General features: G+C 34.6%; 1 protein-coding gene across 9 annotated transcripts in view; it reads right to left on the bottom strand.

Annotated features, from left to right (window-relative positions):
• Positions 1-14,784, bottom strand: part of LRBA (LPS responsive beige-like anchor protein) — a 772,859-nt gene that overhangs the window by 164,754 nt on the left and 593,321 nt on the right. For all 9 annotated transcript variants that reach the window (XM_027067081.2, XM_027067078.2, XM_027067090.2 and 6 more), the window contains 2 exons: positions 1,517-1,657; positions 359-478 (listed from right to left, as the gene is read on the bottom strand). In XM_027067081.2, the coding sequence (XP_026922882.1) occupies positions 359-478; positions 1,517-1,657 (261 nt within the window). The remainder of the gene's footprint in view (positions 1-358; positions 479-1,516; positions 1,658-14,784) is intronic.

Below are 14,784 nucleotides of genomic sequence, written 5' to 3'. Positions count from 1 at the left end.
CACTGAGTCTGGAATGCCATTAAGCATGCTATCTTACATTCATACTACTATATTTTTCCTTTAAAAAAATACTTAAAGGAAGCAGAAAAACAACCATTCTACAACTAAAGAGAAAGACACAGGGAGACATACAGCAGGTAGTGACAGACAAAGAAAAGAGAGAGGTAGGCAGAGAGAAATTCTATACAGTGGTTCTTGGTCATTTAATTAAAGCTTCAGGCTTTGAGGCTTCTCTTCAGTAAACAGTGCTACACTGCTAGGAGAGAAATTGTCAACATTCATTCAACAAGGAACATACTGACAATAATAACTGTAAAATCAAACATTTCTGGGTGAAAAAAAAGAAACATTTCTGTACCTTAATATCAGATGTATCACGCTGACAGTTTCGCCAGGCTCTGGAAACTGATGAAAAGGTTCGATCTGCATGATCAAATTTCCCTCCTTGCAAATTTAGGAAATAAGTTGTGAAAGGTTCCTAAAAAATAAGCAATTAAAAAAATCGGTATGTTTCCTCATGCATAAAAATATGGTTTTTTATAAATCATTATATTTAGATACTGTAATGACTAATAGACATTAACCAGATATATACAAACTAGATATAGAATGCGAATTATATCTAAATTACTATATTAATGTACTTAAATTATTTTTGTTTCAGAACAAAAGAAATATTTCCAAAATTTGGCATTTTCAACATTTTTCAGATTCTCTTCTTTTCCAAGAACAATTTATTAATAAAATTCAGACATATATTAGATTGCATTTTCTTCATAATATAGGGAAATAGCCTAATACGTAATTTTCTGATTGTTATGGCTCAATATTTAATTTATGATTAAGAAAAGAAAAATGTTTAGAAGATTTAAAAGCCTCCTCTTAGTTAAAGAACACTTAAACACATATTAGTGGATAATTGCTTGAAATTAGCTAAGCACTATAAATTACTTCTAGGATTTATGTCTGCCTTACCCTTCTAACAAGCTTTAATTAATGATGTGCTGCTAATGCTTTCCCAAAGAAATTACTTTCTAGTAGATGAATCACCTTTCAATTTTACAGAAACATTTCTTGTTTAACCAATATATTATCAATACACAGCAGCCTTGGTATAATCTATAAACATACCTTATTCCATTTGGGGCAACTGAAGTTTCTGAAATATATGAATGTATGTCTATCTTAACAAAATCTTATTTAGCTCTTATTTTAATAGACTCTATTTCAAATAACCTATGTTACAATTTAGAGTCTGAGGAGATATCGACCATTTGAAGAGGCAAATTTAAGAAAAAAAAATTCACATCGTTCCAGGTGAAACATTTTCAAGGCTATTCTACTGTACAATGTTATCAGATACATACCAAATGGGATAAAGAGATATTTATAATTAGAAAACTAATCACTGAAAAAAATTAGCATTCAAAAAGGATGCTGATGACTTTTAATTGCTGCATATTCTTCACAACACTGAATTTATGTATTCATGGTTTACTACTCAAACTGAACTTACTATTCTTAGCAGCCATGCAAGAACGAAACTTGCAGTTGAGTAATGAGTACCATAGTGGAACCTGGGAACCTGATCATCTTCCCACGATTCATAACGTTCTGCAAAGAATGCTGCTCTTTTTGGATTCAAAGCTCCTACTGGCTGCCAATAGAGAAGGAAAAAACAAAATAAGAATGCATAAATGTAATCATCTTTTATTTCTTTCTTCAAGTGTTGTCCTATTAGCCAGTGTGAAAGTGAATTTTAAAAGACATATATACACTATTGGAGCTAAAACATTGTGTTATATACAGAGAGTGGATAGAATTTTTTTTTCCAATGCAGGTTAAACATACACAAAAAAGTGAAAGAAGAAACCGGTCATTTCTCAATGAGTCCAATTTCTGTTGAATATAGGTTTTTAATCAGCCCATAACAAGCATTTTCATAAAGACAATTACATAAAGTGAGTATTAGCTATATAATACTTTGGAAAGCACCTATAAAATCCTATTTAGTTAATTAGAAGCAACAACCAGAAACACAATCTTGATGTTAGAGGATTAATTTACAATAGCTTCTAAGAAGAAGATGAACAAAACTGGAAGGGAACGAGGAGTGTAAGGAAGAGACTGAGTGAAAAGGGATTAATGTAAATCTAGAAATTTCTACTAGTATACATAAAAGTAGAATTTAGAATATAAAAAATCCCTGCCTAAAATATAAAATATATATATATATATGTATATGTATATATAATATATATACAAACATACAAAGAATAGAAGACAGAGTACCAGCTTGTACCAAAAAATAATACATTATAGCAGAGGGCCAAAAAGCAGTATAGCAAAGTGTTGAAGAACGTGGCCTCACTGGGATAGTAACAGCACCCAGTCAGAAGGTTGTTTTGAAAATGAATAATTACATGTAAAGTCCTACAAACCATGCCTGACAACATTCAATGATTGCTAACTATTTCTTTTAAGATTATCTTCCAGAATTGGGGTAAAGTTTGATTGAAATAATAGCCTGTAAAACCCCTGGAACATCGCTTGGCATAAGATAGTAGCTTGATAAACGTTAGCTAGTATCAGTATTGTTGCTGTAGCTGTTGTTACTTAGGGAATACACGAACTCCATTAAAAAGTATGCAAAATTTTGTGTGATTATGCACATGTACATTTTCTTAAGGAAGGCATACAGAGTATTAAGATTCTCAGAGGGGTCTGACGGCTCAAAGAATGCTAAAATCAACTGCTTTAAGTAATAACTCATTTTCATAAAACATTCTGATCTCTAGAAAATGTCTATTCTTTATTTAAAATATAATTACCATTTCACTGAAAAAAAGCTATATATAAGGTTACTTAATGAAAACTTAGGAGTTAGTCACTCTTCACCAATAAGAGGAAGAAAATACTTAAATTTATCTTTATTATTTATGGGGGATATGTGTTAAACTGAAATAAATAAAAAATGTGGGTTTAAAAACAGACGTATTCAGAAATATTCTGTTAAAAATGAAGCAAAGTTGAATTTGTTTTTAAATTGCTTTTCATGTTAACATGTGATTTAAAGCAACATTTTAAATTCATCATTTTGGCTATCTTATGTTAATTGTTAACTATTTTTTAAAACTATTTATCTTTAGCACTGTCCTCTTTCTATAGATTGGTTTGAATCAATATTGTAAGTCATTTTTTACTGTACAAGCAAATCTTCAAAAAATCTTTCATTGATTACTATTTTAAATCAGTATCATGGTACACTAATTTAAAATGCCATCTTTTAAAGCAGTAGTTTCTGTACAGAAGAATTAAATCTGATTTACTACATTTATGCCAGTTAAGAATGAAAGTGACTCCAAAAAATCTTTGTTACAAAACCAATTTGGAATGCCTTTAAATGTATTTTAGTTGTTGTCCCTAAAGACTGAGGCATGCAAAAGGAAAGAAAGAAGAAATGAAATCATTGGAAGACAAATTATGTGAATTAAAAATAGAATCAATGCTCTTTTTGTATAGTTCTGCAGCATATTAAGTATTCACTTTATCTGCTATTTTTATTACTCTCCAAATGAGTATACCTCCAAAATCAATAGTTATAGAATCACGTTTCTTGAATATAATGCTAAAACCAATTAGGATTGATTTCACCAGCATCTGAGAAAAAAATGGCATCGTGCAGAGATCCATATAGGTAGAACCCACAGTATTGATTCTGGCTGTTATTGTTACAGTTGGTTTCTGAAGCCTGCTACAGGATAGCTATCAAGACATACCACATTTATTTGTAAGCATATAAAAAAGAAGTCCCCAAATAAAAGAAGGTTAAAAAAAAAAAAGACCAGTGGAGCTGTGCAATGACAATGATACACTATCAGCTTACTCAGAGAAGTTACAGTGGGAATACACACATTGAATTATACATTACGCGAAAGCACTGATTTATTGTGGTAATAACATCCACCTCATTAAAAGATTCTGCTTTGCTGCAGTTGGAAGGCTACATATTGTTTACTGCTATAAATTAATGGCAGTGCAAAGAAGACTGTGGAACCATCCTAACAATAGATCTGTAATGACAGTGCTGTATATCACAGCTTCCTCAGCAGCTTCATAATAAAATGGAGACAATGTATTGAGCTAATACATTCTACCATGCTGGCCCATATTTTTCTGACAACTGCTTTAAAAGATGAGCTGAATCCAACTACGTTATAATGCTGCAAAACATTTAACTAAGCAAGAGTCAGTCATACACCAAAGTGCTTCGTAGCATTTTTAAAACATTGTCTAAATCAGCATTTCAAGATGTTTATTCATCTCTGCAAAAGAACTAAAAGTAAATGCTGATGGCTCCTCTTACTTACACAGTATATTAAGAGTAACAATTGGAAGGCAATTCAAGAAGATGCCTAGTACTATCTCCTCCTACAGGGAGCTCTTTGTACAGTTTAACTATAAAAGCTTGACAGAGTATTTTTTTACATCAGCAAATTGATTAAGGGAAGAAGAGCAAAAATACTGGTCATTTAAAATGGTCATAACTTCCTGGAAAAAAAATCAATAAAAAATAGGTATTGATTAGAGAGGTGCAATTCAAGGTCATAACAAAGTAAAAATAAATAGCCCTAGGACATAGAAAAATAATTTTAAAAATTATAAAAAGCTAATAAAATTATATAAGATTTTTAAATCTACAGAATAAAAAGCACTTCCACCAAAACAAGATAAAAAAGTGGTTCAAATAAAACAGAATAATTTAAAAATTACACTGTGAGGACTACCAACAGAAGCATTACATTTGGAAAAAATAGAAGAATCTGGATTAAAAAAGGAAAAGAAAAAATTAAAGGAAAAACCCACCAAAACCCTTGAAAATGTATAAATACAAATAGAAAAAAAATCACTATTCTTAGGATATTCTAATCTCACAAATAGCAAAATTGACAACTGTGGTAGAGTGATAAGTAATGTTTTTAACAACTCTTTTTTTTTTTTTAATTTTAGAGAAAGAGAGTGCAAGCAGGGGAGAGGGGCAAAGGGAGACAGAATCCCAAGCAGGTTCCATACCCAGTATGGAGCCTGGTGCAGGACTCGATCCAACCATCCTGGGATCATGACCTGACCCGAAATTAAGAGCCAGATACTCAACTGACTGAGCTACCCAGGTGCCCAAGTGTAAGTATTCTGTTTGAGAAATAATAATAACCCTTCCAGAACAAAACAAAACTTTCTAAATCAAGTGTCCTAAGAGTATTACAATTAAAAAAAATTCTTTTTATTACCTTTCTTGAGAAGTAATTTTGCTAATTAGTAGAGAAACAAAAATACTGTATGTAAAATGCCCAGCTCAGTGCCTGGCATACAGTAAGTTATTCATTATAATAATTATTACTATTTTGAAGCTTATTTGATGAATAATATTAAAGAAAAAAGCTACTAAGCAAGCCTGATGAAATTAGCAGAGTCTGTTAGGAAAAAGGTAATTAAACATCATAATCTTCTAATGGTACATATGGTACTGTGCATTATCTGTCAGAAGCCCAATAGTACACAGTAGTCCCAATAAGCTACATTATCCTACCTCAAGAAAATAACTAAAAGCAAAACTACTCTTCAGAAGTCCAAAGGGCATCCAAACGTTACCATGAAAAGCATATGAAATGTCAAGCAAATTACAATCATCTTCTACTACATCAATTAAAAACAAACTGCTTTGGTTTCATAGACCCCTTCAAAGGCATATAACAGACTTTCATCTAATTACTAGTAAAAGTTAACTGTAAAAAGAAAAGGCTTTTTTAGAGTTGATACATTCTAAGTTTTTTTTCTTTTTAAAAATTTTAGGAAATGTTACCTGAGGTTATTAATACCTCTAGCTAACACTTTGCAGTTTATGAGATATTATTACACATTCTTACAGTACATATGTGAGCTAGATATCCCTGTTTTTTGTTTGTTTTTATTTGAGAGAGAGCATGTGCCTAGAAAGGGAGAGAAAGAGAAAAAGAGGAGGGAGGGAGGGAGGGAGGGAGGGGAGAGAGAGAGAGAGAGAGAGAGAGAGAGAGAGAGAGAGAGAGAATCATAGGCAGGCTCCACACCGAAGTTAGGCCTGATCCCACACCCCTGGGATCATGACCTGAGCTGAAATCAAAAGCTGGATGCTCAACTGACTGAGCCACCAAGATGTCCCTAGATACCCTTGTTTAAAATTTTTGTTAATGTTTGTTTATTTTTTAGGGAGAGAGAGAGACAGAAAGAGACAGAGAGAGAACAAGTGGGGGGGGGGAAGAGAGAGAGAGAGAGAGAGAAAGAGGGAGGGAGGGAGGGAGGGAGGGAGGGAGAGAAAAGGAGACAGAATCCAAAGCAGGCTCCAGGCTCTGAACTGTCAGCACAGAGCCTGATGGGGGACTCAAACCCATGAACAGTGAGATCAAGACCTGAGCCAAAGTCTGACACTTACCCAACTGAGCCACCCAAGTGCACCTAGATATCCCTGTTTTAAAAATGAAGAAGTATCTTGAGTAACCTAATTCAAAACCAACATAAATCTAGGAGACACAAATTCAGCGCTCAAAAATCCAGTTTTGGATCATTTTATCCATCTAAAAACTGTTGTATTAATTAAAAATTGCTTTTCCTAATTTCAAAAATTTCCCAATTTCTTACATTTCCATTTTTCAAATATGATACTTACTTAACAAGTTGACACAAAGGCTAATAATTTATGTAAAGTGCTTAGCAGAGATCCTGGCACAAAGAAAGTACTTGACAAGCACAGCTGCTATGAATGTTGTTGTAACTGTTATTACCACCATGACTGACATAAATCCTTCTTCCTTTTGAGATTTATATGTTAACTGTTCTAATTTATATCAACCTTTCAGAAGTGAAGTTCCAAACTCTTGGACCATGATTACAGTTACTAAGAAAGTTAAAGGGAATTGGCAAGGAATTTCACAAATTCAACAAAGCAGAAATTTGCTTGAGTTAACAAATTTCCCTTTTAAAATCCAAGTCTCAAAGAGTTTTTTACATCTTTCTGTGAAGGCCTCTTTGGAAAATCATTAGATACTATGTGGGATAAGAAGCAGAAGAGAAATTTAAAGAAGAAGTAAAAGATTGTTCTGGCATACAAGACACAAAAATGGGCCTTTGGAAACATTAAAGGATAGGATATCATAAAAAATACATTTTGTAGTTACAGGGGAGTGGTGAAGAGATGTTAAAAGTGAAAAGGGGCTCAGGAAGGGGAGGCAAAAGAGCGTGACTATTTTCAGGATCTTGCTTAGGATCTGGATGATTGGCCTAAAGCCATCTGCCAATGTCATCTTCATTTGGTATGATTAGGAAACTGGAAACATCCTTTAATTCTATGACTACACATAAAGCCTGCCTTACAGCATTTACGAGGTCATGAGCAAGACAGGTTATACGTTATTTTATTTTTTCCTGGAAATAGGGTAGGCCTACAGACACTGAAAGAGGGCCATTGCAAAATAAGGGCTAAAAACTAGCAAAGAAAAAAGAACAAAACTGTTGAACTCAATGTTATAGGAATCCAATGTTATATGTTATAAAAATGCCAGACTAAAGGACTGAAGATTGTTAATTAGGTAAAAGGTATCTCATATTCATGGATGGATTAAACAAAAAAAAATCAAATTCGGAGGATGAAAAGAGGATGGACTATCAGCAAATGTGATATCATAAGAGACCATCATTCTGATTAGAGAATAATGATTTGTTTTATAAGATTACAGGGAATAAATATGGTATACAGACTTAAGGGTCCAGTCGATCTGATGACAATGCTACCATTTATTGGGTATAAGTGAAGGTTCTAAGAATCTTACACAAATTACCTCATATTCACAACAACCCCTTAATATATAAACCTATTAGCATTCCTAATTTATAGGCAAGAAAGTTGAGTCAGAGAAGTTAAATGACTACTAATGATTGGTTACCTAGACAGTGACAGGGACAAGATTTAGAACTTACTCTAACTATACTGACTAGCAGATCCTAGAATGATCTGGGTTATGTGAGTTGCTAAAAATGCTGGTGCTGAATTTGTAAAGCCATTAGAACCCTTTCATGGGAGGTTTAGACTAAAGATCCTTTTGAAAAAGTGCTATTTACATTTGTATCCCCCTACCTATCTAATGTGTGTGGATATCACTTTAGCAGAAGGTTACACAAATGAATTTAAAAAAAGAATATTTTGCTTGGGGATATGGAAAGATGCCTGGCAAAAAAAGCTTAGGAAAAAAAGTGAACAAAAATAGATTAAGTGTGGTCACTAAAGTTTATGGCTTTACTTTTCTGTTAATTTTTGTATTTATATATCCGCATCCATTAACCCCGTACCAGCCTTTCTTTCTCTGTGCCCCTAAGGCTTTTTAAAGAAGCCACTGAATTTTATTCTGTGCATCTCCACCACCTGCCTTCTTCCCCCACCAGCAAAAGAAGAAAATAAACGAACAGCCTCTGTCATTGAAGCCATGTTGCCACTGTTAGGGAGTGCAGCAACTATTTTGTGTCAGCTGTAGCAGCTCTTTTATCTAAATGACAAGTATAACAAACAGCCTGATCAGCATTTTTACTCAACCTTGGCTTTTAGGGTATTTTGTCACATGCTTATATATGGCTGAAATGGTTCAGCACTTATCTTCACACACTCTACATTTTATTTAATATTGTCAAGAAGAAAATTTCATTGGCACACTACTGTGGCTTTTAGAGTTAACAAATAAGCACTTTTGTTTTCAAGTACCAGAGTAGTTTTTAATCCCTTGAAAACACACTTTCTTGCAAGTGGTATTAAACATATACCCTCTATACTATTTCAATTTAACGAACACATCTTGGGAAAAAGAAAGTATTCCGTTTTACTTATTGTACCTATGTAGAATCTAAATCATTTCAAATGCTCACACTGGTAGATTTAGTAGCCTCTGTAGTTCTATGTTATTCAGCTATGGTTCACATTAAGTGATAGATTTTTACCTGACTTTGAGAAAGGCACATAAATTGATTAGAATAATCTGATAATCCAATGCCAGTGTTGAGCTAAATGCCTGGAAGAACCCCCAAAAAAACAATTTGACAATCCAAGGCCACAGGGAAAAAACATTTTAAGTAATTATGAAAATGGTAAACACCCAAGAGGCCCAAACTTGATATAATAAAGCCTATTCATTTTCAGATAGATTCAACTCTCCACTTAAAGAAATGGTTAAGAGCATTGACATCAGGAGTTCCAGTTCAAGATGATGACGTAAGTTCCTGATCTCACCTCTTCCCATGGACAAACTGAATCTACAGTTACACATGGATTAATTCCCTCTGGAAGAAATCCTGCTACTAGCTGCACTACACATTAGGCAAATGAGAAAAAAAAGCCCACATCATAACAGGTGTGAAAGTCTGTGACACATTCTTGCTGTAAATCTCACCTCCAACGGTGACATACAATTGGGAAGGAACTCACAACTCACAGCTCCTCCCTAAGGAGTGATGGTTTTGGGCCTAACATGTAGCACCCCAATGTTTAAGACTTCCACCTGTGAGAAAGGCCCCCAAAATGCCTAGCTCTGAAAGCCAAGGAGGCTTGCGTCCATGAGACCATTAGACAATACAAAAACAAAAACAGAAACACAGTTCTTAACTGGCTCAGGAGGACTCAGCTTGGCCATCCCCCAGAGCTCAGCGCTGAGAGAGCAGACAGAAATGCCCATCTCCCAGTCTTTCCTTGAAAGAGGCCTATCTGCACATCTTAAAAGCTGCAGCCTCAGAGTCAGGATCCTAATTTAACACAAATCTAGGAACTGCAATCCTCCCCTGAGACCAGAGAAGCCAGCATTCTCTGCAGAGAAGCCAGCATATCTGCATTCTCCCTGTATGTAGAGAGAATCTCCAAATCACCAATGTCACCCTGGAAGGAGCTCGTACACTGGTCTGGCACTTCAGCTTTCATGGCTGCCATCTAGAAAATGTACCCCTTGATCACCTGGTTCTTGTGGCCATCAGGGCTTGTGTTCACCGTTTGTAGCAAACAGTTCTTTAACAGGCTATCACCTGGGGCTCAATGTCCAGTTCCCAGTCTTTCCCTGAAAGAGGTCTACTTGTAAACTTTAAAAGCTGTTGCCTGAGGGTCTGGCATCCAATCAGCCTGCACCTACTGCTGACTGAGACACTTACTTTTGGGGCACTGATAGGTCTTAGCACACCGTCAATGGCTGGGAGCAACTAAGAACAAACAAGGTGGCTTAGACAATCAGTTAGTTTTGAGAGATAGAACGTGATTTGCTATTAATGAGGACAGGCACAAAATACTAAACACTTCCCCAAATCTTTTTCTTATAATGAATAAAAACTGTTAGGCTGATGGAGGAGGAATACCAATGCTCTCATCCCAGGGTCCGGAAGAGAGACAGGTAACTCTATATTATCCCTACGACCAGACAAAAATCTACAGCTTCTGGTGTAAGGTAAAAGTAAAAGCTCTTTTACCCAGAAGAGGGGGAAAATCTTTGAGCCAGGATTCTTCACTGGTCCAAAAGACAGGTTTGCTATTATTGGAAGAGGGATAAGAAAATCTCTCTGGCCTAAGACCTACCACAAACACAAGAAAGGGTCTGGATGTCATGCAGAGTATGGGCAAGAACACTGAGAAGGCCCACTGAGAAGAACCCATAGCGTTCATCACAGAGTGATGCTGGATCAGGGGAATGAAGAAGTTACCCTACCCCGACCATAAGCCTTACACTGGGTCACGAGCAACAGCCATCTACCTCTGGGGAAAGGCAACAGAGGAGAGAGAAAAAGTCCTCAGTGGCACAGGCATTGAGGGCCTGCCAGAGAGTAGAGCAGAAGCAGTGAGACAAAATCTCTAACACCCTAGAGCCCATGCTAAGGACAAATTCAAATGGAAGAACTGAAGGAATTTGTGAAAATGTGCTACACTAGAAGTAACAATGATGACAAGAAACTCAACTGAGCTCACCTACTGTCTACATGGACTGAACTCCCCACACAAATTGCTGATATAAGAAAAGGCACCCATATTTCTGGGCATAAAATATTATTCATATCCCAGTCTCTAATTCAATCAAAAATTATGAGATGCTTAAAATAATAAGAAAACAATGACCCACTGTGAAGAAACAAAGCAATCAAAAGAACCAGTCTCAGAGATAATATAGGTGTTGGAACCATCAGACAGGTTATTTAAAATAACTATAATTCACATACTAACAGATCTAGCAGAAAAAGTGGAAAACTTACACGAACAGGTGGGAAATTGCAGCAGAGAAGGAAACTATAAAAAAAGAATCAAATATAAATGCTAGAAACAAACAAAAATCAGAAGCGACGAATTCTTCTGATGACCTTATGAGCAGAATAGACACAGCTAAGAAAAGAATAAGTAAATTTTAAGGTAGATTAATAGAAAAAAATACTGCAAGTAATAAAATAATGCTGCCATGGCTATACTAATATCAAAAAAAAAAAAAGAATTCAGGACATGGAATATTACCAAATATAATGATAAAGGGACCATTTATCAAGAAAACCTAACAATTTAAAATTAGTTTCCTAGGGTTCTTGTTACAAGGTACCGCAAACTGAGGGTCGCTTAAAACAATAGAAATGTATTGTCTCATAGTCCTGGAGTTTAAAAGTCCAAAATCAAGTTGTTGGCAGAGCCATGTTCTCTCTGAAGTCTCTAGTGGGAAAATGTTTCCTCCCTTCTTCCAGTTTCTTGGAGCCCCAGGTGTTTCTGGACTGTGGCAACCTAACTCCAATCTCTATTTCCATCACCACATGGTATTTATTCCTCTGACGTCTGTCTTAAATGGTGTTTTCACCTTCCTATAAGGACACCAGTCATATTGGATTTGGGCCTACTCTAATGACCTCATCTTAACTTGATTATAAATAAGGTCATATATACAGGTACCCTAGTACTTGTGAGGACTTCAATATATCATTTTGAGAGACACAATTCAACTCACAACATGTACCAAAAACAAATGATTCAAATACATAAAACAAAAATTGATAGAAATAAAAAAACATACAGACAAACCTAAATTGTAGTTGGAGACTTCAACACTCCTCTCATTTACATTAATCAATACAGCATGTAGAAAATCAGTGAAAATATAGAAGATATGAACAACACTATTAACCAATTTTACCTAATTGGTTGTAAATGACATGTATAGAACACTTTACCCAACAACAGAATCCATATTCTTTTCAAGTACACACAGAGCAATAACCAGCATAGACCATATTCTGAGCAATAAATCAAATTTCAACTCATTTTTAAAAATAAAAATCAAACAAAGTATGTTCAACAATCATAATGGAATTAAACAAGAAATCAACAGGAGAAAGATGTCTGACAAATCCCCAAACCTGTGGGGGGTGGGGGGTAGGAAACTCTTCTAAATAATCCATGGGTCAAAGAGAAAGTCACAAGGAAATTTAGAAAATATTTTGAATGAAATAAAAATAAAAATACAATATATAAAAATTTGTTGGGCTTTGTAAAATCAATGCTTTGAGAAAAATTTGTAGCATTGCATTTTTACATTAGAAAGAAAAATAAATCTCAAATCAAAAGATTAAAGCATTCACCTGAAAATCCCAAAAAAGGAAGAGGAATTAAATCCAAATCAAGAAGAAAAGTAGGAGAAAAAGCAAAGATCACTGAACACAGGAAAAGCAACAGAAGAATAAATAAACTACACAGCCAGGCTGATCGGGGGTGGAGAAGGGAGGGGGAGAAAGAAAGAAAACAAACTACCAAAATCAAGCATAAAAGATGAAATAAGCAAATTCTGTGAGACAGTCACACTACCAAAGATCATTCAAGAACAAAAAGGTATCAGGAATAGCCCTATATCTATTAATTTAATTCAAAGTTTTAAGAAAACCTTCCCAGAAATAAAATTCCTGGACCAAATAGTTTCACTAATGAATTCCAATAAGGATGAAATTAATTTCTACACCATCTTCTCCAGGAAAGAGAACAAGAGGGAATAACTTCAAAACTCATTTTATCCCACCAGCATTACCCTGAAGCCAAAACTAGACAAGGACATTACAAATATACTTCCTGAACACAGATGCAAAAATTCGTAAGTGAATATTAGCAAAGCAAATCCAGCAGTTTATTAAAATGGATGATACATCATGATCGAATATGGTTTGTCTTAGGAATGAATCCAAAATTAACCAGTATAAAATTTATCATTTTAATATATGAAGAAAAACCATATGATTATCTTCAGAAAAAGTATCTGACAAAATTCAATATCCAACTATAATAAAACTTTTAACAAACTAGAAATAGAACTTCCTCAACCTGATAAAGGGCATCTATGAAAAACCCATATAGCTAATATACAAAAAGGTAAAAGATAGAATATTTTTACCCTAATACCAAAGACAAACCTTCTTAACACTTCTAGTCAATATTCCATAATGTAGTAAGTGTTCATTCAGAGATGATATATTCTTGTATGCAGGAAGTCCCAAAAAGTCCACAAAAAGGCTGCCAATAAAAATAACTGAGTCTAGCAACGTTGCAAAATACAGGTCAATGTACAAAATTCAGCTGTAATTCTGTATACAAACAGTAAATAACTGAAGTTGAAAATTTTATACCTATTAAAAATATGAAAAATTTAAGGGTAAACTTACAGAATATGTACAAGAATTGCATGCCAAAATCTGCAAAACATTAGAGATTAAAGAAAACCTAAATGAATGGAATCAAATTCATGGACTGAAAGACTGTCTTTTTTTATATATAGCATTCTTAGTAAAAATGGCCTAACCAATTAAATATAATCCCTATAAAAATCCTAGCTGGATTGATAAAATGATTCTAAAATTTATATGAAAAATAGAGGGACTGGAAAGCTAAAACAATTTTGAAAAAAAGAGTACAGTTAGAGGTTTCATATGACCTGATTTTATGACTTACTATAAAGCTACAGTAATCAAGACAGTGTGGTACTGACATAAGAAAAGATATATGATTGAGTAGAACAAAGCTTAGAAATGGACCCACACATGTATAGTTAATTTATTTCCAACAAAGGTGCCAAGACATTTCATGATTAAACAGTCTTTTCACGAAACAGTGTTGAAAGAATTGGACTTCCATTTGTAAAAACTGAACTTCAACCCTTACCTTGTACCCTTATAATATATTATAGATTAAAAATAGGTTGCATCTGCTAGTGGGGCATCTGGTTGGTTCGGTCAGTTAAGTATCCGACTTCAGCTCAGGTCATGATCTCACGGTTCATGAGTTCGAGCCCCATGTAGGCCTCTGTGCTGACAGCTAATAGCCTGGAGCTGCTTCAGATTCTGTGTGTCCCTCTCTCTCTGCCCCTCCCCCTGCTGATGCGCACATTCTCTATCTCTCTCTCTCTCTCTCTCTCAAAAATAAACATTAAAAAAAATTTAAAAATTAGGCTGCATCAGAAGTCACAATATGAGTGTAATAATAGTTATATTTGACCCAATTTGTTTTTAGAAAAGCCAAAACGCTGTTGGTTAATAATAAGCATATAGTCAACTAAATAATCTAAATCATCAGCTTTAACTTTTCCAGTAAGACAGTCTCTTGTATATATAATGAATCAAAAGACCTCTTGCAATGAACAGTCCCCTTGGAAGTACCAGAATCTATAGTTTAGTAAAATTGCCACATTTTTATATTCCTTCCCATTAACAAGACTACTGCCACTT

The sequence above is a fragment of the Acinonyx jubatus genome, chromosome B1 (genome assembly GCF_027475565.1).
Source record: "Acinonyx jubatus isolate Ajub_Pintada_27869175 chromosome B1, VMU_Ajub_asm_v1.0, whole genome shotgun sequence".
NCBI classification, from domain to species: domain Eukaryota; kingdom Metazoa; phylum Chordata; class Mammalia; order Carnivora; family Felidae; genus Acinonyx; species Acinonyx jubatus.
Note: the sequence above shows the minus strand (reverse complement) of the source record. Positions and strands in the feature narration are given on the sequence as shown.